Source organism: Drosophila montana, unplaced genomic scaffold, assembly GCF_035044405.1.
Source record: "Drosophila montana isolate Dmon_TW-CO22-7 unplaced genomic scaffold, ASM3504440v1 contig_1455_1, whole genome shotgun sequence".
NCBI classification, from domain to species: Eukaryota; Metazoa; Arthropoda; class Insecta; order Diptera; family Drosophilidae; genus Drosophila; species Drosophila montana.
This window is the reverse complement of record NW_026996406.1, coordinates 108,224-132,851: the sequence shown is the minus strand read 5'-3', so window position 1 is coordinate 132,851 and position 24,628 is coordinate 108,224. Positions and strand designations below refer to the sequence as shown.

Here is a 24,628-nt window from a genome sequence, read left to right as displayed (position 1 = left end):
ATGGAAATACAGTCCCTTTCCCGTCTCTGCCGCCCTGCTCTCTTGTAAGGTTTACAATTTGTTGATTCAACGCCGCATGAAATCGCTTTTCAACTATGTTGAACTTTAATTAACCGATTTTTTGTTCGCTGGCCCTCGCCCCCATTTGCCCTATGCTGGGAAAACATAGTGGAGCTTACTAAGCCCTGCCTAAGTTAAATTACATTTAAGCCGATTAAATTTAAGTTTGCCAAGCGTTTCGATTTTCTAGTTTTCTGTAATTTTTTTTGGTTGGCAGCGGCATTTGAAAGGTCATTAAAGTAAACCCGGCTAATAAGTTGACCAAACACTGGACTGCGGACTACGCATAGTTCTGTGCTCAGTTTTTTCCCAAAACCTAATTTTTTCAATTTACCAAAGCAATTAACATCAAATTTTATTGGCTTTTAAGTTGTGCAAACACTCGGCGCGCATAATAAAATGTATCTGTGAGATACGCACAACAGCAACAACAACAACAACAACAACAACACACGGCTTGCCGCTATTGATCAAGTGTTTGACGACTCTTCAAGATTTGTTTTATATACCCTGTACGCACTGAATGTGGACACAAATGGGTATAATGTTTTGAGCACATATATGCAACAGGAATGTAGCTTTGGTGCAGAGAATATTTTGCATTTAGCATGTTCATTCCACGTGCATTTCCTTAGCAAGAAGTCTGTTACTAAGCAATGAGAATCGCATAGAAGTACACTAAGAGTGTATCAGGCAAGCGAGGCTTTTCCTGAATGAGAATCGCATAGAAAGGCAGCAAGAGTTTGACTTAAGCCCAAACCATGACTTCAGCTAATTCTATATACCATAATAACAGAGAAATAACTCTGATTTTAAACATAACTCTGAAATGAACATTTTTCAATGTCATCTTCAAGTCGTGCAATTTTTAACGCTCGGCCAATTAACTTAAAAGTTATATAAGAGTTAAGTTTTCATAACATAGAGCTGTGGAAACGGAGGAACAGCTTGTGTATTCATAGAAGAAAGCCTGAATATTTATTGCAGGGTATCTTCCGCTCGATCACTCTCGACTAGAGCACACTTATATGTTGTTGGTTGTTTACCTGAACACTGCAAGTAAGCGTTTCAGCATTTCTTTAGAAACTGTGCAGCGAACCAGTTTGTTGTAGCCACACACACACACACTCTCTCCTTCCCTATCTCCTCGCCTCTCTCTTTCCATCCCTCTCTCTTTCTCCAACTCTCTTTCCATCCCGCTGTTTGATTATGTGTTTCATTAATTAACAAACCGAATCTGGCTCTTGAAGAGTAACTAACGCCGCGTAGACGATGCGATTCGATATGTCTGATTGTCTGGTTATGTGAGTCCACAGCGTGGCAGCAACATTCCCAATTCCACACACCCCCACCCCCCCCCACCCCCCTCCCCCCCTGCCTTTATCCATCTCTCTATCAGTCGCTTGACATTCATATTTTATACGCAAAAAGTCATGTGTAAATCTCTGGGATTGACACTCTCCGTAGGTGCCAGCTTGCATGTTATGTTACCGACTACCGAAATCCTGCTTTTGCCTCCTCCTGGGAGCCTCTCCGCAGGCTACCCAATCCCAATCCCAGTCGCAGTCGCAGTCCCGGGGCCAGGAAGACTGTGGCAACTGTGGCGACTGTGGCCACGTTTTGGTCGGCAACAATGTGCCATAAATTTATGACACTAGTAAAAGTGCTCGCAGTTGCTGTTGCGATACGAGTAAATGGTAGTCGTACTATCTGTGGTTACGAGATGCTCCTCCCCTCCTCATCTCGGGTTGAGTCCATCCCCTCCGGGCTGGTTACATTATGTTGCCTTTGTTTCTGGTGCACATTACATGACACCGGGAGTTATATTGCAAGCGTAGATGCCATTTAAAAGCAGATAAATAAACTTAATGCCAACTCAGGCTCAGGCAGGCCAGGAAAGCCAGCGGACGCCTCTCTGTGACATACGCAGCCCGCAAAGTGTCGTCTTCACATATTTATTTATGTTGTTGCTGTCCTGTCCCGTCCCGTCCTGTCCTGTCCGCTCTGAAGTTACTCGGCGTCCCGCGGTGCAGCTGGCACTGCAAAGCTTTAAATAAGCCAGGAATTTGGCTAGCCAACAGATTTCCTTAAACCTATTCAAGAACTGTCCGAAACTTAAAGAACTTAACTACCTAAGAAATTTCATAAACTATTGCGTGGTATAACCATAGAAATGCATTGCCCATTAAGAACTCTAGTGAGACAAAGCTGAAACTAACTAAACTAAGGCAAGGACTTGCATAACAAAGGAATTTCCCCGTTCCATGTATAAATAACATGTATCTTGGATAATATAGCTTTCCCATATATGCCCAAGTTTTTCTAACTATTTGTTAAGATGAAAACCCATGGGTTTAATGATAAGTGAACATCATTATATAAAATATTCCATCGTTCGCACAAAGGAATACCTAGTTGTATTTGTTGGAATATTCAGAATATTCTCTGCAAGAGCTGCCTGACACACAGCTGGCTTCTCATATAGACAGGACTTTTTTAATCCCATTGCAAGCTATAGCCAAAGACAGACGCATCATTATGTCCAAATATTTCATGCGGGAACAGTGAGGAGCTATCTGAAATTGTGTTGCGTGCTGTAAACAAGCATTTAAGAAGTCTCCGATTTGATTTAGTCTCGCGAAAGAGACGCTGCCTCTCGCAGAGGAAGCTATAAATAACAATTAATTGTATTATTAAACTAATTCGAGCTGTTGCCCAAAGACGAAAGGCCGTCAGTCATGCAATGGATGCTGGGCACAATACATTTTGATCTGCCCTTAGAAATGCCCCACTCCACTCCACTCTCCCTCTCTCTCTCTCTTTCTCTCGCCCCCTTTTGAATGGGGCAGCTAATTTACATTTTTTGCTTGTGCAAGGCGGGCCGCTAAAGTAAAAGTTCGTGGTTCGAGCGTCGATTCTAAAATTGCACCCTCGGGGCCAGTTACCAGGCTCAGGACGAGAGAAACAAACTCGAATCTGAAGCACAATCAATTATTGGAATCAGTCAACGATCAGCAAGGAGCTGCCGCTGCACGCAATGCTGCCCCAAAGAGAGACGCGAAAGTTTCAACAAAGATGCAAATAATAACAACAATTAATGCACAAAATGCTGTCCCGTTGCGTGTTCGCGACAAGAAGCTGAATTCGACTGGATCCAAGCTTAAGAAAAATGTATATGAATTGGGTCATTCAAAAGCTGTCATCGAAAAAGATTTACAATTTGTTTTATAACTCAAAAAACACCTCTGTGTCACTTCTTTGGACTTCCTTCGTAAGCTTCAAAATATCTTTCTGTGTATCTTCCATTAGATAGGGAAGATATCTTCCCGAGAGAAATTCTTAATGACCCCATTATTCATACGGAAAATTCAGAAAACATCTATCATTTTTTATAGAATATTCCTTGGAATATTCCTTTCTTTTGGACTTCCTTCGTAAGCTTCGAAATACTTTTCTGTGTATCTTCCATTAGACATAAAAGATATCTTCCACCGTAAGATATTCAATGACGCCATTATCCATACGGAAAATTCTCAAAAAATCTATATTTTTTTATAGATAAAGATCTCTTGGAATATTCCTTTCCTTTGGACTTCCTTCCTAAGTTTCGAAATACTTTTCTGTGTATCTTTCATTATATATGGAGGAATTCCAGAGGAATCCTTAAGATATTTAATGATCCAATTATCCATACGGAAAATTCTCAATAGATCTATCATTTTGCAAAGATACGAAGATACGAACACATAAATGAATACATAACACATAAGTGTTGAACTTTATTCCTTCCAAATAATTTGGACAATATTTTGTTAGAGCGTGATACCAAACTGTTTCACAGATGCCTCAATAAATGGTCTCACATAGTTGACATCCGTGTAGACGCCCGGATATTTGGCAGAGGCGCAGCCTATCCCAAAGGACACAATGCCGCATAGCTTATTCTGGCTCTCATCCTGGTAGACAATCGGACCGCCCGAATCGAATGTGCACGCATCCTTCTTACCCAATACGCCCGCACAGAGCATGCTATCGGTTATGGGCACTGCGTTCGGATAGAAAGAGTATAAATAAAGGATGCTTTAGGGGTCAAGGCTCAAGACAAAGTAACAGGAAGCTTACTTGCTTGTTTGTAGACTTGCTTGCATTGATTCTTCTTGAGGATGGGTACCCTGACGGAGCGGACATTCTGGTGCGGATTGGATGCGTTAGGATCAGATAGACCCCAACCGGATACGGTGAGCTGAAGACCCTCTAGTTGTTTCTTGGAGCACAGCCCAATTTTTGAAATATTCGGACCCTTTAATGGCCTCAACAGCAACAGCACGGCTACATCCATGTTCATGGTCTCCTCCTTAAAGACTGCAGGCACTACATAGTCTAGTACCTCCGCCCTTATGCCGTTCTCATTCAGCCTGGAGATGCCGCCCGAGACCGTCCACAGATACTTCTTGGTACGACCCAAAAAGCAATGAGCTGCCGATACAACAATTCGCTCATCGATCAAAGTACCACCGCAAACGAATTCGCCCTGATAACGTAGTGCCACAAGGTAGCCGCCCAGCTTATCAATCGTTGTGGCTTCGCCACCAACCACACGGCTTTGCGCTGCGGGCGGCAGCACAATCTTGTCCAGACCGGGAAATTCTTCGGCTTCATCGTTGCTCTTGGGCTTCCGCATCGGATTCTGACCCAAGCCCAGCTGTAGCAGCGCGAGAAGCACTAGTAGCACCTGCATTGCAAAAATCGTACTAACTGTTTCGAATGGCATCGATCACACATATAGCTCCTGGCGTTATATAAGCCCGCTAAAGACGCCTAACTGAACGATTCGACACAGTTCTGCCATTACGTAGGAGCTCTGCAATTTTATGGGAGAGCGAGAAAGTCAAGTGGAAAGTTTTTCTTCAAATTGGTTTTAATTGATGTCAATTGGAGAAGCGAATGCATTTTTATCGAATGTACATGGCAGGATCTGAGCATCATCTGAGCTTCAATCTGAGCTGGTCGTCCCCTAGGAGAAACTTAAGGGTCGGACCTCGGTGAATAGTGTGCGTTTGTAGTAGATCAATTTGGGATCACGATTTCGCACATCTGCTGCCTGGGAATACATTGAGTTAATCAGCTGATGCACATCCGAGTAGACCTAGGAGAGCGTAGGAATTAAAACATATAAAGCACGAAAAAGAACCGACCTTCGACCAGCCGAGGGTTGAATACCCTTGCATTGATCTGACAATATATTCGTTTACTATAAGTCTAGGTCGACCCCGATTATGGGGCCGGAGCAGTCACAAAATGTCTCTCCGCAAGGGTATTAATTGTAATCCTATATATGTAATCTATAATATCTTTGGGTCTAGGGGCTTATCCTGCGTAGCTCCCGATCGTCGGATATGGAATCCTTGATTTCCAAATACTTGACTGGCCTAGGCCTCCCTGGTTCTCAAGTGAACTTATGAGATTAAAAAATGCGAAGTCGAGGTGTTATAAAAAGATTAAGATATCGGGAAATCACTCCGATTTCTCCCGCTATGCAGTTGCCCGATAAAATTTTTCTACTCAAAATTTCATCTGCTATAAGAATTACCTTCGCCGTTGTCGCCTCCAATTTTCTCAAATTCCATAGCAATTTTTTAACTTTGTTAATTCTAAAGTTAAGTTTGCAGAAGAGAGCGCGAATACTGATCCAGGCATAGCCGATCTGTTCGCAAACTGTTTTCAAACTACCTACTCCTCCTCTAGGTATAATAAAAATCAGCCTTATCCTTATCAGTTACAGAGGTCAAACTGCATCTTAAATCCCATTAGTACGGAAAGTGCGCTTCTCAGCGACCTTAACACTATCAAGCTGGTTTTCTCACCGGGCCCTGATGGTGTTCCTGCTTGTGTACTCTGTTACTGTGCTGCTGTGACCATTTGGAAGGAATCATACATTATCCCTCTCCATAAGAAAGGAAGTAAGTCAGATGTCGAAAACTATAGAGGTGTTTCCAAATTATCCGCTATACCTAAAGCTTTTGACAGAATAATAACATCTCAAGTGCAACATGGGCTCGTGAAGCGCAGATCTACAACCACTAACCTTCTTGAGTTTAATTCGCTTGTAATTGATGGGTTTAAGAAAAGAATACAGACTGACGTCATCTACACGGATTTTAATAAGGCTTTCGACTATGTCAATCACTCCTTGCTGCTTCATAAATTATGACTTCTCGGCTTCCCAGTCAATCTCTTGAACTAGATTTCAGAGTATGTATGCTGACGATGTGAAGTTATGCCTTGCATATAAAGATATGGCATCATGTTATTTCTAACAAGCTGACATTGATGCGTTTCAGGCTTGGTGTCTAGCCAATCTCTTAAACTTAAATTGTTCCAAATGTAAGGTAATGATTTTCTATCCTCCTCAACTGGTTTCTTACATCCTTGATAGCTTACCGCTCGAGCGTGTTAACAGTACTTCTAATCAAGTTAATGATCTAGGTGTCATCCTTGATTATAAACTTAAATTCCACTCTCATGCTAAGACCGTGGTCAATAAGGCCAGAATTGTTTTCGGTTTCATCAAGCGATGGTCGAAGGAGTTTGACGATCCGTAAACGACAAAAACCCTTTATATATCTCAGGTTCGACCCATACTTGAATATGCCTCGCGTATCTGGTCATCACAGCACTCTATACATCAAGACAGAATTGAATCCGTTCAAAAACAATTTTTGTTGGTTGCCCTTCGTGGTTTTAATTGGGATCCTCGTGTGCGGTTAACGTCATACTCCAGCAGACTTCTGATGATTAACCTTCGTTCCTTAACTAATCGTAGAACATGCTGGGTGTAATATTTATCCATAAATTAATTACTGGTGAAATGGACTCTTCTGTGTTGACTAGCCAATTAAATTTATCTATCCTTACTAGACTAACACGTAATTTTACACCCTTATCGCTTCAATTTTGCTCAACTAATTATGAACCATGCATGAACCGTTCAGGGTGCTCTGTGATGACTATAACAAGCATTACAGAGTATTCTGCTCGGCGTCTTCTCTTTCTCGTATAAAGTCTTCTATTCTAAACTATTTAGCTAGTAGATAGTCTTATTTTTATTTGTAATTGTATTTGTACATATACTCGTAGTTTGTATTCGTTTTTTACCTTGCAACTCGTGTCGTACGTTACACGACTGCGCCCCTCGGTCGGTTGGGGTTCGCGTAAACAAAAAACAAGTAAGAAGTTCTGGTCGTGAGCTCCCGACTAGGGTATACCCTGAACCCTCTTCTTCCGACAGGCGATAGGTATAAAATGAAATATACTTGATGTATATATACTATTCTAGAAGCTACATGTCAAGTTTGGTGACTCTAGCTCATATTATTTACCGAAATTGCCCAAAAAACAGGATTTCGATATCGATTTCTTGGAAATGGGGCAAGTTATCGAATATCGGAAACAAACATCTTTAATTTTTTATAGATAAAGATCTCTTGGAATATTCCTTTCTTTTGGGCTTCCTTCGTAAGCTTCGAAATACTTTTCTGTGTATCTTCCATTATATATATATATAGGAATCCTTAAGATATACAATGACCCAATTATCTATACTTAAAATTCTCAATAGATCTATCACTTTGTAAAGATATAGATCTCTTTGCTTTCTAATTATCCCTAAAAGCGAACACATAAATGAATACATAACACATAAGTGTTGAACTTTATTGCTTCCAAATAATTTGGACAATATTTTGTTAGAGCGTGATACCAAACTGTTTCACAGATGCTTCAATAAATGGTCTCACAGAGTTGACATCCGTGTAGACGCCCGGATATTTGGCAGAGGCGCAGCCTATCCCAAAGGACACAATGCCGCATAGCTTATTCTGGCTCTCATCCTGGTAGACAATCGGACCGCCCGAATCGAATGTGCACGCATCCTTCTTACCCAATACGCCCGCACAAAGCATGCTATCGGTTATGGGCACTGCGTTCGGATAGAAAGAGTATAAATAAAGGATGCTTTAGGGGTCAAGGCTCAAGGCAAAGTAACAGGAAGCTTACTTGCTTGTTTGTAGACTTGCATGCATTCATTCCTCTTGAGGATGGGTACCCTGACGGAGCGGACATTCTGGTGCGGATTGGATGCGTTAGGATCAGATAGATCCCAACCGGATACGGTGAGCTGAAGACCCTCTAATGGTTTCTTGGAGCACAGCCCAATTTTTGAAATATTCGGACCCTTTAATGGCCTCAACAGCAACAGCACGGCTACATCCATGTTCATGGTCTCCTCCTTAAAGACTGCAGGCACTACATAGTCTAGTACCTCCGCCCTTATGCCGTTCTCATTCAGCCTGGAAATGCCGCCCGAGACCGTCCACAGATACTTCTTGGTACGACCCAAAAAGCAATGAGCTGCCGATACAACAATTCGCTCATCGATCAAAGTACCACCGCAAACGAATTCGTCCTGATAACGTAGTGCCACAAGGTAGCCGCCCAGCTTATCAATCGTTGTGGCTTCGCCACCAACCACACGGCTTTGCGCTGCGGGCGGCAGCACAATCTTGTCCAGACCGGGAAATTCTTCGGCTTCATCGTTGCTCTTGGGCTTCCGCATCGGATTCTGACCCAAGCCCAGCTGTAGCAGCGCGAGAAGCACTAGTAGCACCTGCATTGCAAAAATCGTACTAACTGTTTCGAATGGCATCGATCACACATATAGCTCCTGGCGTTATATAAGCCCGCTAAAGACGCCTAACTGAACGATTCGACACAGTTCTGCCATTACGTAGGAGCTCTGCAATTTTATGGGAGAGCGAGAAAGTCAAGTGGAAAGTTTTTCTTCAAATTGGTTTTAATTGATGTCAATTGGAGAAGCGAATGCATTTTTATCGAATGTACATGGCAGGATCTGAGCATCATCTGAGCTTCAATCTGAGCTGGTCGTCCCCTAGGAGAAACTTAAGGGTCGGACCTCGGTGAATAGTGTGCGTTTGTAGTAGATCAATTTGGGATCACGATTTCGCACATCTGTTGCCTGGGAATACATTGAGTTAATCAGCTGATGCACATCCGAGTAGACCTAGGAGAGCGTAGGAATTAAAACATATAAAGCACGAAAAAGAACCGACCTTCGACCAGCCGAGGGTTGAATACCCTTACATTGATCTGACAATATATTCGTTTACTATAAGTCTAGGTCGACCCCGATTATGGGGCCGGAGCAGTCACAAAATGTCTCTCCGCAAGGGTATTAATTGTAATCCTATATATGTAATCTATAATATCTTTGGGTCTAGGGGCTTATCCTGCGTAGCTCCCGATCGTCGGATATGGAATCCTTGATTTCCAAATACTTGACTGGCCTAGGCCTCCCTGGTTCTCAAGTGAACTTATGAGATTAAAAAATGCGAAGTCGAGGTGTTATAAAAAGATTAAGATATCGGGAAATCACTCCGATTTCTCCCGCTATGCAGTTGCCCGATAAAATTTTTCTACTCAAAATTTCATCTGCTATAAGAATTACCTTCGCCGTTGTCGCCTCCAATTTTCTCAAATTCCATAGCAATTTTTTAACTTTGTCAATTCTAAAGTTAAGTTTGCAGAAGAGAGCGCGAATACTGATCCAGGCATAGCCGATCTGTTCGCAAACTGTTTTCAAACTACCTACTCCTCCTCTAGGTATAATAAAAATCAGCCTTATCCTTATCAGTTACAGAGGTCAAACTGCATCTTAAATCCCATTAGTACGGAAAGTGCGCTTCTCAGCGACCTTAACACTATCAAGCTGGTTTTCTCACCGGGCCCTGATGGTGTTCCTGCTTGTGTGCTCAGTTACTGTGCTGCAGCATTATGTAAACCTGTGTTAAAACTTTTTGAATTGTCTGTAAACACTTCCTCTCTTCCGACCATTTGGAAGGAATCATACATTATCCCTCTCCATAGGAAAGGGAGTAAGTCAGATGTCGAAAACTATAGAGGTGTTTCCAAATTATCCGCTATACCTAAAGCTTTTGACAGAATAATAACATCTCAAGTGCAACATGGGCTCGTGAAGCGCAGATCTACAACCACTAACCTTCTTGAGTTTAATTCGCTTGTAATTGATGGGTTTAAGAAAAGAATACAGACTGACGTCATCTACACGGATTTTAATAAGGCTTTCGACTATGTCAATCACTCCTTGCTGCTTCATAAATTATGACTTCTCGGCTTCCCAGTCAATCTCTTGAACTAGATTTCAGAGTATGTATGCTGACGATGTGAAGTTATGCCTTGCATATAAAGATATGGCATCATGTTATTTCTAACAAGCTGACATTGATGCGTTTCAGGCTTGGTGTCTAGCCAATCTCTTAAACTTAAATTGTTCCAAATGTAAGGTAATGATTTTCTATCCTCCTCAACTGGTTTCTTACATCCTTGATAGCTTACCGCTCGAGCGTGTTAACAGTACTTCTAATCAAGTTAATGATCTAGGTGTCATCCTTGATTATAAACTTAAATTCCACTCTCATGCTAAGACCGTGGTCAATAAGGCCAGAATTGTTTTCGGTTTCATCAAGCGATGGTCGAAGGAGTTTGACGATCCGTAAACGACAAAAACCCTTTATATATCTCAGGTTCGACCCATACTTGAATATGCCTCGCGTATCTGGTCATCACAGCACTCTATACATCAAGACAGAATTGAATCCGTTCAAAAACAATTTTTGTTGGTTGCCCTTCGTGGTTTTAATTGGGATCCTCGTGTGCGGTTAACGTCATACTCCAGCAGACTTCTGATGATTAACCTTCGTTCCTTAACTAATCGTAGAACATGCTGGGTGTAATATTTATCCATAAATTAATTACTGGTGAAATGGACTCTTCTGTGTTGACTAGCCAATTAAACTTATCTATCCCTACTAGACTAACACGTAATTTTACACCCTTATTGATTCAATTTTGCTCAACTAATTATGCGATGCATGAACCGTTCAGGGTGCTCTGTGATGACTATAACAAGCATTACAGAGTATTCTGCTCGGAGTTTTCTCTTTCTCGTATAAAGTCTTCTATTCTAAACTATTTAGCTAGTAGATAGTCTTATTTTTATTTGTAATTGTAGTTGTCCATTCAGTGCCGCTCAACTGAATAGGTTTGAAAAATATTTTTTCTATTTTTTCTTCTCTCTGTGTTCCTATGGCATTTTTTCCTTCTTTCTTTTTTGTTTTGAACATTCATTTGTTTACTCATAATATGACAAAAAAATTTAACGGGTTCTATGCAACGGTAAATCAGAATTTTGCTTTCATCGTGAAATTCGCTAAATGTGTGGTCTATTTTTGGCTCATCTGATTAGGTTTGACAACTTTGACTTTACTTTTTGATTGACTGCGTGATTGAAAACATATAATTTCTTTGGTCTACTTAAATTTAAAGTAATTGCTACCATTTTTTTTTAATATGGGTCGGGGAAAATCTTTAACCGATTTTGAAAAAGGTCAAATTAAAGGCTATATTGAATCTGGCCTAAAACATAATGAAATAGCAAAGAAGATTGGTCGAAGCCAAAAACGTGGTAAGCAATTTTCTTCGTAATGAAGCCGATTACGGGAAAAAAATGAAAGGAGGAAAAAAATATGCTACAACGGCATCAGAGAGACGACTAATCCTTCGGACTGCTTCGAATTCCCACCTCTCTGCCAGTAAAATCAGGGATGAATGCGGTGTAAATGCTAGTTTGGCAACGGTAAAACGAGTTATTCGGAGTGCTAAACACTTAAAGAGATTAAAAATAAAAAAAAACCTCCTCTCAGGATCCTCAGGATCACATGACATGGAACAAGGAGTGGAAGGCTGTGGTCTTCTCCGACGAAAAAAAGTTCAATCTCGACGGACCGGATGGCTACAACTATTATTTTCACGAAATGCGAAAAGAGGAATGCTTTTTGAGTCGTCATCACTCCTGTACAGGAGGCGTAATGGTTTGGGGAGCCATATCGTTTTATGGAACTTGCGAGCTGCAGTTTGTTTCCTCAAAGATTAATACAAATGTCTACAAGACTGTGCTCCAAAAGGCTTTTCCCCAGTTTTCCGAAATTTTTGAACCTATTCAATGGACGTACCAACAAGACAACGCCCCATATTATTTACCGAAATTGCCCAAAAAACAGGATTTCGATATCGATTTTTATCGATTACTTGGAAATGGGGCAAGTTATCGAATATCGGAAACAAACTCGATCTGCGCGGGGACTAGGAGGACCTACAGCTAAAATTTCAAGGTTCTGAGATCCTTGCGTTTATACATACGGACAGACGGACGAACGGACGGACGGACCGACAGACGGACATGGCTAGATCGTCTCGGCTGTTGATGCTAATCAAGAATATATATGCTTTATGGTGTCGGAGATGCTTCCTTCTGCCTGTTACATACATTTGCACAAATACATTATACCCTTCTTACCCATTTTTAATGGGTACAGGGTATAAAAACATATTAATGCTGCATTTTATTGCTTCCAAATGATTTGGACAATATTTTGTTAGAGCTTGATACCAAACTGTTTTACAGAGCTTTCAATAAATGATCTCACATAGTTGACATCCGTGTAGACGCCCGGATATTTGGCAGAGGCGCAGCCTATCCCAAAGGACACAATGCCGCATAGCTCTTTCTGGTTCTCATCCTGGTAGACAATCGGACCGCCCGAATCGAATGTGCACGCATCCTTGTGACCCAATACGCCCGCACAGAGCATGCTATAGGTTATGGTCACTGTGTTCGGATAGAAAGAGTATAAATAAAGGATGCTTTAGGTGTCAAGACTCACTTGCTTACTTGCTCTTCTGTAGGCTTGCTTGCATTGATTAATGTTGATGATGGGTACCTTGACGGAGCGGACATTCTGGTGTGGACTAGATGCGTAAGGATCAGATAGACCCCAACCGGATACGGTTAGCTCCATACCCTCAAGTTGTTTTTTGGAGCACAGCCCAATTTTTGAAATATTCGGACCCTTTAAAGGCCTCAACAGCAACAGCACGGCTACATCCATGTGCATGGTGTTCTCGCTAAAGACTGCAGGCACCAAATAGTCTAGTAACTCCCCCTTTATGCCTTTCTCATTCAGCCTGGAGATGCCGCCCGTGATCGACCACAGATACTTCTTGGAACGACCCAAAAAGCAATGACCTGCCGATACAACAATACGCTCAGCGATTAAAGAACCACCGCAAACGAATTCGCCCTGATAACGTAGTGCCACAAGGTAGCCGCCCAGCTTATCAATCGTTGTGGCTTCGCCACCAACCACACGGCTTTGCGCTGCGGGCGGCAGCACAATCTTGTCCAGACCGGGAAATTCTTCGGCTTCATCGTTGCTCTTGGGCTTCCGCATCGGATTCTGACCCAAGCCCAGCTGTAGCAGCGCGAGAAGCACTAGTAGCACCTGCATTGCAAAAATCGTACTAACTGTTTCGAATGGCATAGATCACAGATATGGCTCCTGGCGTTATATAAGCCCTAAAGACCCCTAACTGAACGATTCGACACAGTTCTGTCATTACGTAGAAGCTCTGCAATGTTATGGGAGAGCGAGAAAGTCAAGTGGAAAGTTTTTCTTCAAATTGGTTTTAATTGATGTCAATTGGAGAAGCGAATGCATTTTTATCGAATGTACATGGCAGGATCTGAGCATCATCTGAGCTTCAATCTGAGCTGGTCGTCCCCTAGGAGAAACTTAAGGGTCGGACCTCGGTGAATAGTGTGCGTATGTAGTAGATCAATTTGGGATCACGATTTCGCACATCTGTTGCCTGGGGATACATTGAGTTAATCAGCTGATGCACATCCGAGTAGACCTAGGAGAGCGTAGGAATTAAAACATATTAAGTACGAGAAAGAACTGATTCCTTCGACCAGCCGAAGGTTGAATACCCTTGCATTGATCTGGCAATATATTCGTTTACTATAAGTCTAGGTCGACCCTGATTATGGGGCCGGAGCAGTCACAAAATGTCTCTCTGCAAGGGTATTAATTGTAATCCGTTAATCTTACGCCAATGTTGCGCCAGGTGAGCTGATAGTCGAGCTTGATTGTATCCAAATTATCCGAGCACGGTTCAGAGACTTCCACAAATGTTGAATTATCTGGCGTTACCCGCACGGTGACATCCGCACCTTCATTTAAGTCCTTCGGATTCCGCAGACAGAGCACAATATTGCGCCGTGTGGCCAAACGATTCCAATCGCAGCGATAGAACTTTATCAGCTTGCAGTGGATGGCAAATGCATCGTAGACATGCAACTCGGTCGCCAGATGCTTCTCCGAGAAGTAACCATTCTCAATATAATAGCAGGCATCGTGCTCCGCAAATATATTGATGTTCTTCTCGCAGAAGCGCTACAGACCAGAATCCCAAATTAGATAGAGCTCTATAATATCTTTGGGTCCAGGGGCTTACCCTGCGTAGCTCCCGATAGTCGGATATGGGTTCCGTGATTTCCAAATACTTGACTGGCCTAGCCGTATACTCGGTGGTTAGTTTCGTCACATAGCCCCGTATGCCGACATTAGTTATATACAGATACACGCGTACATGGAATGTGTCCAATTTAAAGATGATCTCGTTGTTGCTAGGGGAAGGACAGAAAGGTGGTCAACCTGTGATCTAATCGAGAGAATCCGAATGGGAGATACCCTCTAGACAGGCTCTATAAAAATCGTAGCTGGATAGAACATGACGAATTTGATGGATTCCATGGAATCTAAGCAAGTTATGGTCCTTCGAAGTTTGAGGTCTCCCGTTCTTATGGGAGCTGAGATCGACGCGTTTATACAAAGATACGGACAGACAAGCAGGCGGACATGGCTATATGGACTTGGCTATTGATACTGACCAATAATATATATACTTCTACGTTCAGTTGCACAAAATCCATATACCCTTTAAACCCTTTTCAATCCTTCTATATTCAGTTGCACAAAACCTTTATACCCTTTTATTCCTTTCCCTTTCAATGGGTTCAGGTTATAAAAAGAGCCTACTTACTCCTCTTCGTTATACTGCAAGGTCCAATCGCGAAAGGGAAACTGCTCGTAGCGCTTGTAGGCAAAACCAAAAATGCCCAATCGATCTGTCTGGATCTTGATCGTAAAATTCTCTGGCTCGAATACGGTGCGATTTATATACTTGGTTGTCCAGTGCTTAACTTTGGGTAGCTCCTTTAGCGATTCCTTATCGTAGTCATATGATTCGATATTCGATTTTCTCATGTTCGGACGGAAGGCAACGATGCCTGAGTTTATGCTGACTGTCTCGCTATCGATATCCGGAGCCATGGCGGAGGTTCGGCCGTGAGATTGGCGTGCGGACTTTGACGGTGTAATTATTTTGCTACTACCGACCATGGAGACGTGAACTGTGGATTTGGTGCGACCAGTTTGCACGGTCTCAGGCATTTCAATTTCCTGGCGCCGGGCTTGAGGAAGGCCTTTTACGTTAAAATTGGGCTGCTCCATGAGTTTCTTTGGTTGTTTCTTGTACTTATCTTGGATATCCTGTAGAGTGTTGATGACGCCATAGATGGTTAGCTTCTCGGGGTCATCCGCTTTAACAACATCGCTTATTTGATCGACTTTGACAAACTTGATTTTGATCCCGCCTTCAAGTTCTGACGACGACTCACTCGAAGAGGATTCTTCAAGCATCAATCGCTCGCGCCAGTCAAAAACGGGGTAAAGTCTTTCGGGTGCTTCCTGCTTCTCAAAATTAAAGTACTCCGGCTTCTCTTCTTCGTCGTGCTTTGTTGTGTCCGTAACGTGTCGCCGTATTAGAATGCAGCCGCGCGCAGCTGCTCTTTCGGCCAGTTCTTCGGTTCGATCCGATCGAAACTCCGTGGGAAACTTGAAGGAGGACAAAATCCGAGGCAGGCAATGCCGCTGCAGATCGCGTGCTTGCATATTGGTTAGCGGCCTGCCTGTTACCGGAAAGTTTCGAAAATGTACGCCGGGCAGCATTGAGGACCGCAGGGAGCTCAGACGTAGCATGCTAAGGATAGAGCGACGATATATATTCTTTGGGTTTGGGTTCCTTGGTATAATGTTCGACTGCCTGGGTCTCGACAAAATATTTATGAGATCCACTGATCTTCTAACAGTCTTCCTACTTATATTCCTGCCTTTCTCCTTGCCCTCAGCAGCTGCTGCCTTCCCAATCGGGATTCTAGGGCTATTTTTTTTTATCGATTTCTTTCTCTTAATTCGATGCTCTTCAAGGTCAACTGTTATCAGGTGCTCCGTCTCATCCTCCTCGATCTCCTCTTCGATGAACTGGCAGGCAAGCGGCTCGCCAAATCTGCACAAATGCTCTGGCAGCTTAAAGGTCATACAGAAATAGGGTATCTCGTCCGCTTTCAGCTGAAATTGCCCAAGTTCGGGATCCTCCAGGGCCTGGGCAAAGTTCAGACGAATTTTATGCGACGATGTTGAGGTGTACCGCACGGAATGGGTACGCGACCCTGTCATATAATTGCCCTCCTCACCATCCTCTCCCACATCCGCACGGACCTCCTCCAAGGTACGCAGAATGCGTCCATCTTCATGCAGGGTTACATTGAACTTTTGAAAGTCCGTGTGCTTGGGCTTCTGCACAAAGATCAGCGAATAGAGTCCACCCAGTATACTGTAACGTCGCAAATTGACCTGTTAAGGAGACAAATCAATTATCTCGATTCGCTACACGAATCAGAACTGTCTGGACTCTACACAAATCAGATCTCTTTAGTCTCATTACCTCGTATGGCTTCAGGTGCATGTTCGCTGGATTTAGGAACTCGTCGAGAAACTCCTCGAATTCGCGCTGTTCCTGCTCCAGAAATGCGTTATGCGGATCGGGAAACATGCCCTGCGGAAGTTGTTCCGGCTCCTTTAATGCCTTCATTTTAGGCGATGGTCGATTAGACGACTTCTTGTTTATGTTTTTAGTTTTATCAGTTTCTTTCGTCTTGGATGCGGCTGCCTTTATCTCCATATCTCTGAGCGCGTAAAAGATGATTTCAAAAAGAGTACTTTACAATTGACATTTGCTCAGATTGACTCACCTCTGATACTCCTCATACTCGATTAGCTTCGTTTCCACTTGGGTTATAATGTTTTCCATAATATTCACCTGCATCAGCCACTCGTTGATCAGGCAATCCTCAATGTCCATCATGCCACCGTTAAAATTATCTGTCGGCCTATCGATCACCTGTTCATAGCTCTTGGCGCCCTCCGAGTAAGGATCGAAGAAGGTGTGTATGCAGCGCAGGGTCAGATTGTCGCCAAGCACACTAATCGGTATTTGTATTTTGATGCCCACACAGTTTAGATCGGCCAGCATTAGGGGTAGCCTATGAATGCAAACGTCAATTTAAATCCAGCCCAACTTAATAAAACTCTATGCTCAGCTTACTCCAAATACTGGAAGCGAATCGGCACATCGCTCAGCCACCACAGTTGAAAGTTGTAATTGGCGCTCTCGTAGCAATAGGTTTCCGTTACCCCATCAAATGCGCTGAGAATAGTGAAAAAATCAACTGAAACTATAAACTTGCATATATTTGCGCTTACGTTCGGTAGGAGCTCGGCGCACAGACGATGCGATAGGTCAGTTTGTCGAAGATCACGTCGATTTCCTCGTTCAGTTCACTACGCAGCTACAAAGGATATATTATGAAAAAATAACGAATTTCCAACTATAATAAGATATATTTTATAGTTAACTATACTATATAGCTATCTTTCGAAAGATCGGTAGATAGTGTGACGATATGAATTTTCACATTTTTAACCCATCTTTCCGTTGGACGCTATATATTATTCAAGAGCTCCCATAGGATGGGTTAAGGAAAATCTTTTGATATCAGACTAGGAAAAATGTATAGCTTTCAAGGGAAAGGTCAATCGGAAGCAGACTTTATGTAAATGGCTATCGGAAAGATCGTGATCGTGATCGTAAGGATATTTAATCTTCGGCAGACGGAAGCTCACTCTAAACCTTTCCTTGGATTCTATTCCAACTCCTATTCCCACTTCTCAGACACTCACTGATGTTATTTCCATGGCCCGATCAGCGGGCAGATCGTCCATGTCATAGTCGCTGGCCAGCAACAGCTCGATGCGATCGAGAGTTGTGAGAATGCGCTGCACATAGTTATCGTAAATCTGACCAATGTTGGGACGAAGGTTCTGTTCGAGCGTTTTGCGCGTCAGATCGGTGCGGAATATGTCCTGACTGAGGACGCTTTTCTCGTCGACGGACAGAGCCCAATTGACCACAGACTCAACATCCTTGGTCTCAAAGTGCCGCATCTCGGCAATCATGCAGCGTATCTCCGGCGGATACTGCACCCGGGGCAGGCCATCGCAGTCCATATAACGATTCCAATGTGTCGCATGGCTCTGCTCCACCAGCAGCTCCTTATAGTCCGATATGGACTCTGCAAACAGAACAGAATTTATTATACAAAATTTCAGAATCGATTCGTCTCGATGCGATTCTCTGCTAACCAGCTATGAAGCCCAGGCATATTCTGATATCCTGGAGCCGTTGCTGGTGACGAAGCTCGCGCGTTTTCCATTCCTCCTCGGAGATCAGCTGCATACGATTGGTATCGTTGGTAGCTTTGCCCGGTTTAGCTGGTTTTTTAACCGTTTTGGAATTTGGCTTTTTTTTATCCATTTTATCTTCTTTTCTTATTTTTTTTTTTTTTTTATATTATCATCGATGTGTTTTTTTTACATTTTTTTAGATCGTTTGTCTATTTTATTTATTTATTTTTTGTTTTTTTCTTTACTTTTTTTTGTGTGTGTGTATGTGTGTGTATATGTGTGCGCGTGTGTGTATGTTGTGTTTTTGAGGCTATCGATTTAATTTAAAAATCTGACATATTTCTCCTAGAAATTTTAATTCGTATAAATATACAGAAATCTACAAATAATTTTTACGAAAAACTCATTATATGAAGTTCGTTGAGCATCCGCTTGACCTGAAAGAGCAACATCGCATCTTTGTTTCTGACATCCGTGGCATGCGGATTCATCGAACTGATTGCCTGATGCAGATCCGTATAGTGCTATACATATGTATATATATTTGATGGTTACTAAGCGATTATATATGATCACGCCCCAATCCCAACTTACGCTCATGTTACGCCACGTGTTCTTAAAGTCCAGCTTTATAACGTTCAGATCATCTGAGCAGAGCTCCATTACCTCGACAAAGGTCACATTATCGGGTGTTATGCGCACCGTGACCTCGGTATAGTCGGTATTATCCTTGGCATTCTTCATGCCCATCAAAATATTGCGACGGGAGGCCAAGCGATTCCACCCGGAACGATAGAACTTCATCAGCTTACAGTGCAGCGCCATGGCATCATAGGTGTGATCCTCCATGGCCATATGCTTCACCGAAAAGTAACCATTGTCTATGTAAAAGCAGGCATCATTTTCCGCAAAGATGTTGATGCTCTTCTCATAGAAACGCTGTGATACGCTTATCGATAAATATCGAAATGGCAATCGATAAGATTTGAATGAATGCTTACCCGGCGCAGCTCACGAAAATCGGAGATCGGTTTTGGTATATCCAAATACTTAACCGGATGAGCCACATAAGTTTTGCTTATATCTGTCACATAGCCTCTGACACCTTGAGCCGTAATATAGAGTATGACACGTGCGTGAAACGTATCCACACTCAGTATAATTTCCTCATTACTAGAGCAAAGAGAGGCGAGGAAAAAGAATCAGTTAGAGGTATTTTTACGAGCGTGACGGACTAAAAGTTATAGGCATTTAGACCCATGCTATGCAAAATTGATCGAGGTTTAATATACTTTTTTCGGTATATACGAAAATTTCAGACTGCATCTCACATATTTTTTGTTGGGGTTAGGTATCCATAAGGTGAATTAGTCTATCAGTCTATACAAAACGAAAACGATTATTCAACTTTTCCGTATTTTCCGTCCGAGAACCTATGCTCAAAAACCTCTAGCTCTTAGGTAACATATAAACAAAGTGACAGACGGATCATCAGATACATTCCTTGGGTCATATAATAGAATAGTATAGAAAGAGTGGCACTTACTTCTCCTCATTGGAGGGACAGACGGAAATGTCTAAATCGAAACGACTCGGAGGTCCTGATCAGATACATTCCTTGGGTCTGTTACGCATATATAGGAATATTTACTTACTTCTCCTCATTGGGTTGCATGCTCCAGTTGCGGAAGGGGAAGTGCTCGTAGCGCTTGTAGGCAAGCCCAAAGATGCCCAATCGATCGGTTTTGATGTGCATGGTGCGTGCCTGTCTATCGAATTTGGTGGCCATGATGTGCCTGGTGGTCCAGCGTGTAACCCTCTCTTTGGGCCTTTCCGCCTTCACCTCTTCCTCCTGGGGCGTAGGGATCTCCGGCGTATCGGTGTCCTGCGTGTCCGTTGCTCCATCGGTTAGATTAAGGCGGCTCGAGTTGCGATAGCCGCTCATCTGTGAGCTGGACGCGGGCAGCGGACTATGGCTGCCTCGCAGCGAGGAATGCCTGCTCCCACTTCGTATCGAGGACTTAAACTTGGGCAGGACCGATCCGGCCCGTGCGTCTGGGCTGGGCACAACTGTCTTCTTTGGTGGCGGCTTTTTCATATTAAAATCCGACTGATTCATAATGTCACGATGTCTGGCAATGTACCTGTTCGTGATGTTATCAAAGGTGTCGATCAGTCCGTAAATGGACTTCTTTTCGAACACCTGCTGTATGTGCTCCTCATCGTATTTGATATGCTCGATATCATGGAAGACGGGAAAGACGCGTTCGGGTGCCTGCTGTACCTCATAATCGAAATCCAAATCGCCAACAACAAAATTATCCTCAGCATCGATACTGCGTCGACGGATCAGCATATTTCTGGTCTTCGGTCGCTGATCGAACAGCTGTTCCAGCTCCTCCTTGACCTCTAGCGGAAACTTGAACGATGAGATGATCCGCGGCACACAATATCGTTCCAATTGTCGCACCTTCAGATGATCCAATTGCTGCACCAAATGAAAGTTTCGCAGTGGCATCAAATTCTCACCGGGCATCAGTTTCCGGCTCGTGCGGAGCAGGGATATCAACGTGGGACGAAACACATTTATCGATGTTTCGCGACGTTCGATTTGCGTAAACTGTAACTCGTGCCGATGGAGTTCGGTGTGCCTAGCCGAACCGAACTTTGATTTCTTCTTCTTCAAAACCGATTCTTTTGGCTCTTCGGTCAACGATGTTTCCGATACAATCTCCTCTATGCTCGATATATACTGACAGACTATCGGCTCACCCCATAGGCACAGCTCGCGCGGCATATGAATGGTCACAAAGAAATAGGGCAATTCGTCGTCCTCGAGCATAATGCTTTTACGATTATTCTCATCCATATTCAAGCGTAAACGCGACTGACGTCCCGAAACCCGGGAAGTCCGCGAGCCCAGTCGGCCATCGTCCCCCTGAGGGCCACGCAAATCGGCCACAATATCATCCATGATGTGCAGCACACGCCCATCGTCGTGCAATATTATGTTGAACTTCTGGTAATGCGTATTCATCGGACGGCGAATAAACATTATCGAATATAGGCCGCCCAGCATGATGTGTTGTCTCAGATTGATCTGAATGTGGATTATCGTAAAATGAAAAGAAATCATTTTTGAGAAACTCTCAGACCTCAATATTCAGCGAATGTTCCGATGGGTGCGTTTTTGAATGGAGTAGTTTTGTGTGAATAGGATTTGTTTTTGTGTAATCGAGTATAACGAAGGTTTTCAGACAAGATCTCAATTCCTAAAAGAGCTATATGGAAAATTCACCCGACATTAATCTCTTTTTTGTTTTTTAAATGGAGACAAACGGGTGTCCCTATCAGGAATATATATACTAAATAGACAACTGTTCACAGCAACTCTTCTCACCTCGTCCAAGCCTAGCTTTAGGTGTCTGGGATTGTAAATCTCATCGAGCAGATCGACATACTGCTGCTGTTCGCGCTCCAGGAATGTTTTTTGGGCATCTGGTAGCATGCCGGGCGGCACCAGGAGCGCCTCCTTGGGCGCCTTGGGTATAACTATTTTCGGGCCCTTGCCCTCAGTGTTGCCCTTCTCCTTGTTGGCCTTCTCCGTTTTCTCCGCAATGATGCGCATAATCTCCTCATAGGCTTCGCGTTTCTCCATCAAACTATCCAACATCTCGTTTTGTATATCCAGCTGCATATACCACTCGTTGGCCAAACAATCCTCGATATCCAGAATGCCGGCATTGACATCCACATTGCCCTCCGGTATAATAGGATCGAAGCTCTTTGCGTACTGCGAATAGTTGTCAAAGTTCGTGTGGATGCAGCGCAAGGTGAGGCAATCGTGCAGCACGCTCAGGGGCATCTGGACACTGACGCCCACAACATTCATTTTGGCGACCATCAGCGGGGCGCTACGGACTAGAAATGAAGCCATCAAATAGAGTTGATAGAGTTTTGGACTTACAGCAATTCTTCGAAGCGAACGGGCACATTGCGCAGCGCCCAAAGATCTATGGCATACTTGGGGCACGCATGAGACCAGGTGGCCACAAGGTCGTCATCTGAGCTGCGAAATAAGATTTAAGCCCGAAATAATTTGGAGTATTTTGGGGTAGACTAGGAGATACTCTACAAATAGATCAGAGCTAAGATACATTCCAAAACGTACAAATTTTCTTAAACTGAGTAAACCCTCTTTTCAAATCGAATATATTTTGAAATAATGCAAGTAAAGGAAATAGGAGTCTTAAGCAGACGGACGGACTGCATATTTACGTATATTATACCCGTATTTATCATGGTTACAGGGTATTAAAAGATACACCTACTTTGTGTACAAATATTCTTAATCTGAGTAAACCCTCTTTTCAAACCTGATAGCTTTTGAAATAAGGGAAGTAAAGGGAATATTTATTTCAGTTTTCAAGACGGACGGACCTGGCTACATATTTGCGTACATTATACCCGTATTTATCAATGGTTACAGGGTATTAAAAGATACACCTACTTCATGTAGACGCCATCCATGCGTATTATGCGATAGGTTAGGCGATCGAAAACTTCATCGATTTCATGCTCGATTTCACGGCGCACCTAAAGAAATAAAAACGATAAGTTATCGATTTTTTTCTCGATTATATATCGATCAGCAGTTCGCACGTACATCCATGATCTCCAATTGACGGTCAAAATCCACACGGTCCATTTCGGCGGCTGTATCGAGCATACAATCGATCTTGAACAGAGTATTCAAATACAAGAATATATCGGCCTCATAGATATCGCCGATATTTTCCTTTAGGTTCTCTTTGATCGTGCGCCGTGTGCGATCCGTGCGGAAGATGTCCTGGGTCAGCACCGTGCGCTCATCCACGGACAGCGTCCAGTCCACGGTGTGATCCGTATTGAACTGTTGATAGAAACGCTGCTTGGCCAGAAACGTGCGCATCTCTGGCGGCAAATAGGGGCGTGGCAGGCCATCACAGCGCAAATGATGATCCCAATGCTCGAGCTCTCGGCGCTCCTCCTCCAGGCGCGCGAACTCCGACGTGGAATCTTAAATCGATAAGTTATATCGATCCGTTCCGATGCCCGTTTCGGCCGCTTACCCTTGATGAAGTTACAGCTTACGCTGACGTCCTGCATACGCTGCTGATACTTTTTCTCCCGTTCCTGCATCTCATGGACGCTAATCAGACCGGTGCCCGGATTCTCCACCTTTGGCTTGCCCATCGTGTCTGTGTGTCGTTTTTTTTTTGTTTTGACAATACAGTGTGCTCAAGATTTGAAGTTTCTTCTGTGTAGTTGGAATATCATGACAGTAAACTCATGATCAGGTTTCCTATACATGATTTGCCAGCTGCTCGAACCATTTGTCAGGCCCAAACTTCTCGCCCTCCCTCGCGGCTAAATTGCATTTCGCATCGAGAGACCTTAATCGAAAACTCAACTCCAGACGCGTGTCTTTGTCTCCTGCTCCGGCCATAACTCAGGCGGCGCATGTGGGTGCGGTTGGTCAGGCCAAACCAAATCCCGCCCCCCCTCTGTCTCCTCTATTTCCACTCGCCTGCTGTCTTTGGGTATTTATTTGGGCTCCGTGCCAGCAAACTTGCGACTTATTTATGCCTCTTGTGCAATTTTCTATTGCAAATCCAAGTGGAGAAAGTGTAGCCGGGCGCTGACTATAAAATGAAAACCAACAGGATAAAGGCAGCTAAAACCCGCGTGGCGAAATAATAAATACTCTTGCAGCTAAGTAAATAAAACGCTTAGCTAATACTTAATGGAAACTTGCGCTGTCGAATTTAAACTAATCCTTAAACTTAACAAATTTAAAGCTCCTTTTAATGTGTTAATTAGTAAACGGATTGGAGAAGAATCTTCTAAAGAGAAAGACGGCAAATAATTCGAGAGAGTCTAGTATATTGTAATATGAAATCATATCTGAAAGTCTAAGCAAATGGTTGGTGGTGCGGTTTAAGGTT

The 24,628-nt window shown here is 43.2% G+C and overlaps 5 protein-coding genes across 6 annotated transcripts; all 5 read right to left on the bottom strand.

The window, feature by feature from the left end:
* Window positions 1-3,807: 3,807 nt before the first annotated feature.
* LOC135431781 (seminase-like) lies at window positions 3,808-4,827 on the bottom strand. Its single transcript, XM_064687111.1, has 2 exons — window positions 4,183-4,827; window positions 3,808-4,105 (listed from the first exon to the last, which is right to left on the bottom strand). Exons 1-2 carry the CDS (start codon window positions 4,796-4,798, stop codon window positions 3,873-3,875), a joined length of 849 nt encoding a protein of 282 aa, XP_064543181.1. The 5' UTR covers window positions 4,799-4,827; the 3' UTR covers window positions 3,808-3,872.
* Window positions 4,828-7,740: 2,913 nt separating this feature from the next.
* Window positions 7,741-8,760, bottom strand: LOC135430976 (seminase-like). The gene is made up of 2 exons (XM_064685837.1): window positions 8,116-8,760; window positions 7,741-8,038 (listed from the first exon to the last, which is right to left on the bottom strand). The coding sequence occupies exons 1-2, from the start codon at window positions 8,729-8,731 to the stop codon at window positions 7,806-7,808; spliced, it is 849 nt and encodes a 282-aa protein (XP_064541907.1). The 5' UTR covers window positions 8,732-8,760; the 3' UTR covers window positions 7,741-7,805.
* Window positions 8,761-12,441: 3,681 nt separating this feature from the next.
* LOC135431779 (seminase-like) lies at window positions 12,442-13,527 on the bottom strand. Its single transcript, XM_064687096.1, has 2 exons — window positions 12,887-13,527; window positions 12,442-12,823 (listed from the first exon to the last, which is right to left on the bottom strand). The coding sequence occupies exons 1-2, from the start codon at window positions 13,500-13,502 to the stop codon at window positions 12,591-12,593; spliced, it is 849 nt and encodes a 282-aa protein (XP_064543166.1). The 5' UTR covers window positions 13,503-13,527; the 3' UTR covers window positions 12,442-12,590.
* Window positions 13,528-13,662: 135 nt separating this feature from the next.
* Window positions 13,663-18,791, bottom strand: LOC135431132 (uncharacterized). The gene is made up of 10 exons (XM_064686085.1): window positions 18,600-18,791; window positions 18,138-18,529; window positions 17,661-17,746; window positions 17,503-17,604; window positions 17,150-17,440; window positions 16,843-17,083; window positions 15,100-16,751; window positions 14,512-14,683; window positions 14,106-14,450; window positions 13,663-13,908 (listed from the first exon to the last, which is right to left on the bottom strand). The coding sequence occupies exons 1-10, from the start codon at window positions 18,769-18,771 to the stop codon at window positions 13,777-13,779; spliced, it is 3,585 nt and encodes a 1,194-aa protein (XP_064542155.1). The 5' UTR covers window positions 18,772-18,791; the 3' UTR covers window positions 13,663-13,776.
* A 187-nt stretch (window positions 18,792-18,978) lies between these two features.
* LOC135431140 (uncharacterized) lies at window positions 18,979-23,943 on the bottom strand. 2 transcript variants are annotated; one of them, XM_064686096.1, is made up of 9 exons: window positions 23,753-23,943; window positions 23,308-23,699; window positions 23,152-23,237; window positions 22,609-22,710; window positions 22,042-22,555; window positions 20,297-21,741; window positions 19,643-19,814; window positions 19,236-19,580; window positions 18,979-19,165 (listed from the first exon to the last, which is right to left on the bottom strand). In XM_064686096.1, the coding sequence occupies exons 1-9, from the start codon at window positions 23,874-23,876 to the stop codon at window positions 19,034-19,036; spliced, it is 3,312 nt and encodes a 1,103-aa protein (XP_064542166.1). In that variant the 5' UTR covers window positions 23,877-23,943; the 3' UTR covers window positions 18,979-19,033. The 2 variants fall into 2 exon arrangements, with proteins under 2 accessions (XP_064542166.1, XP_064542171.1); XM_064686101.1 differs by lacking the exons at window positions 23,308-23,699; window positions 23,753-23,943 and having other exon boundaries at window positions 22,042-22,562.
* Window positions 23,944-24,628: the final 685 nt, after the last annotated feature.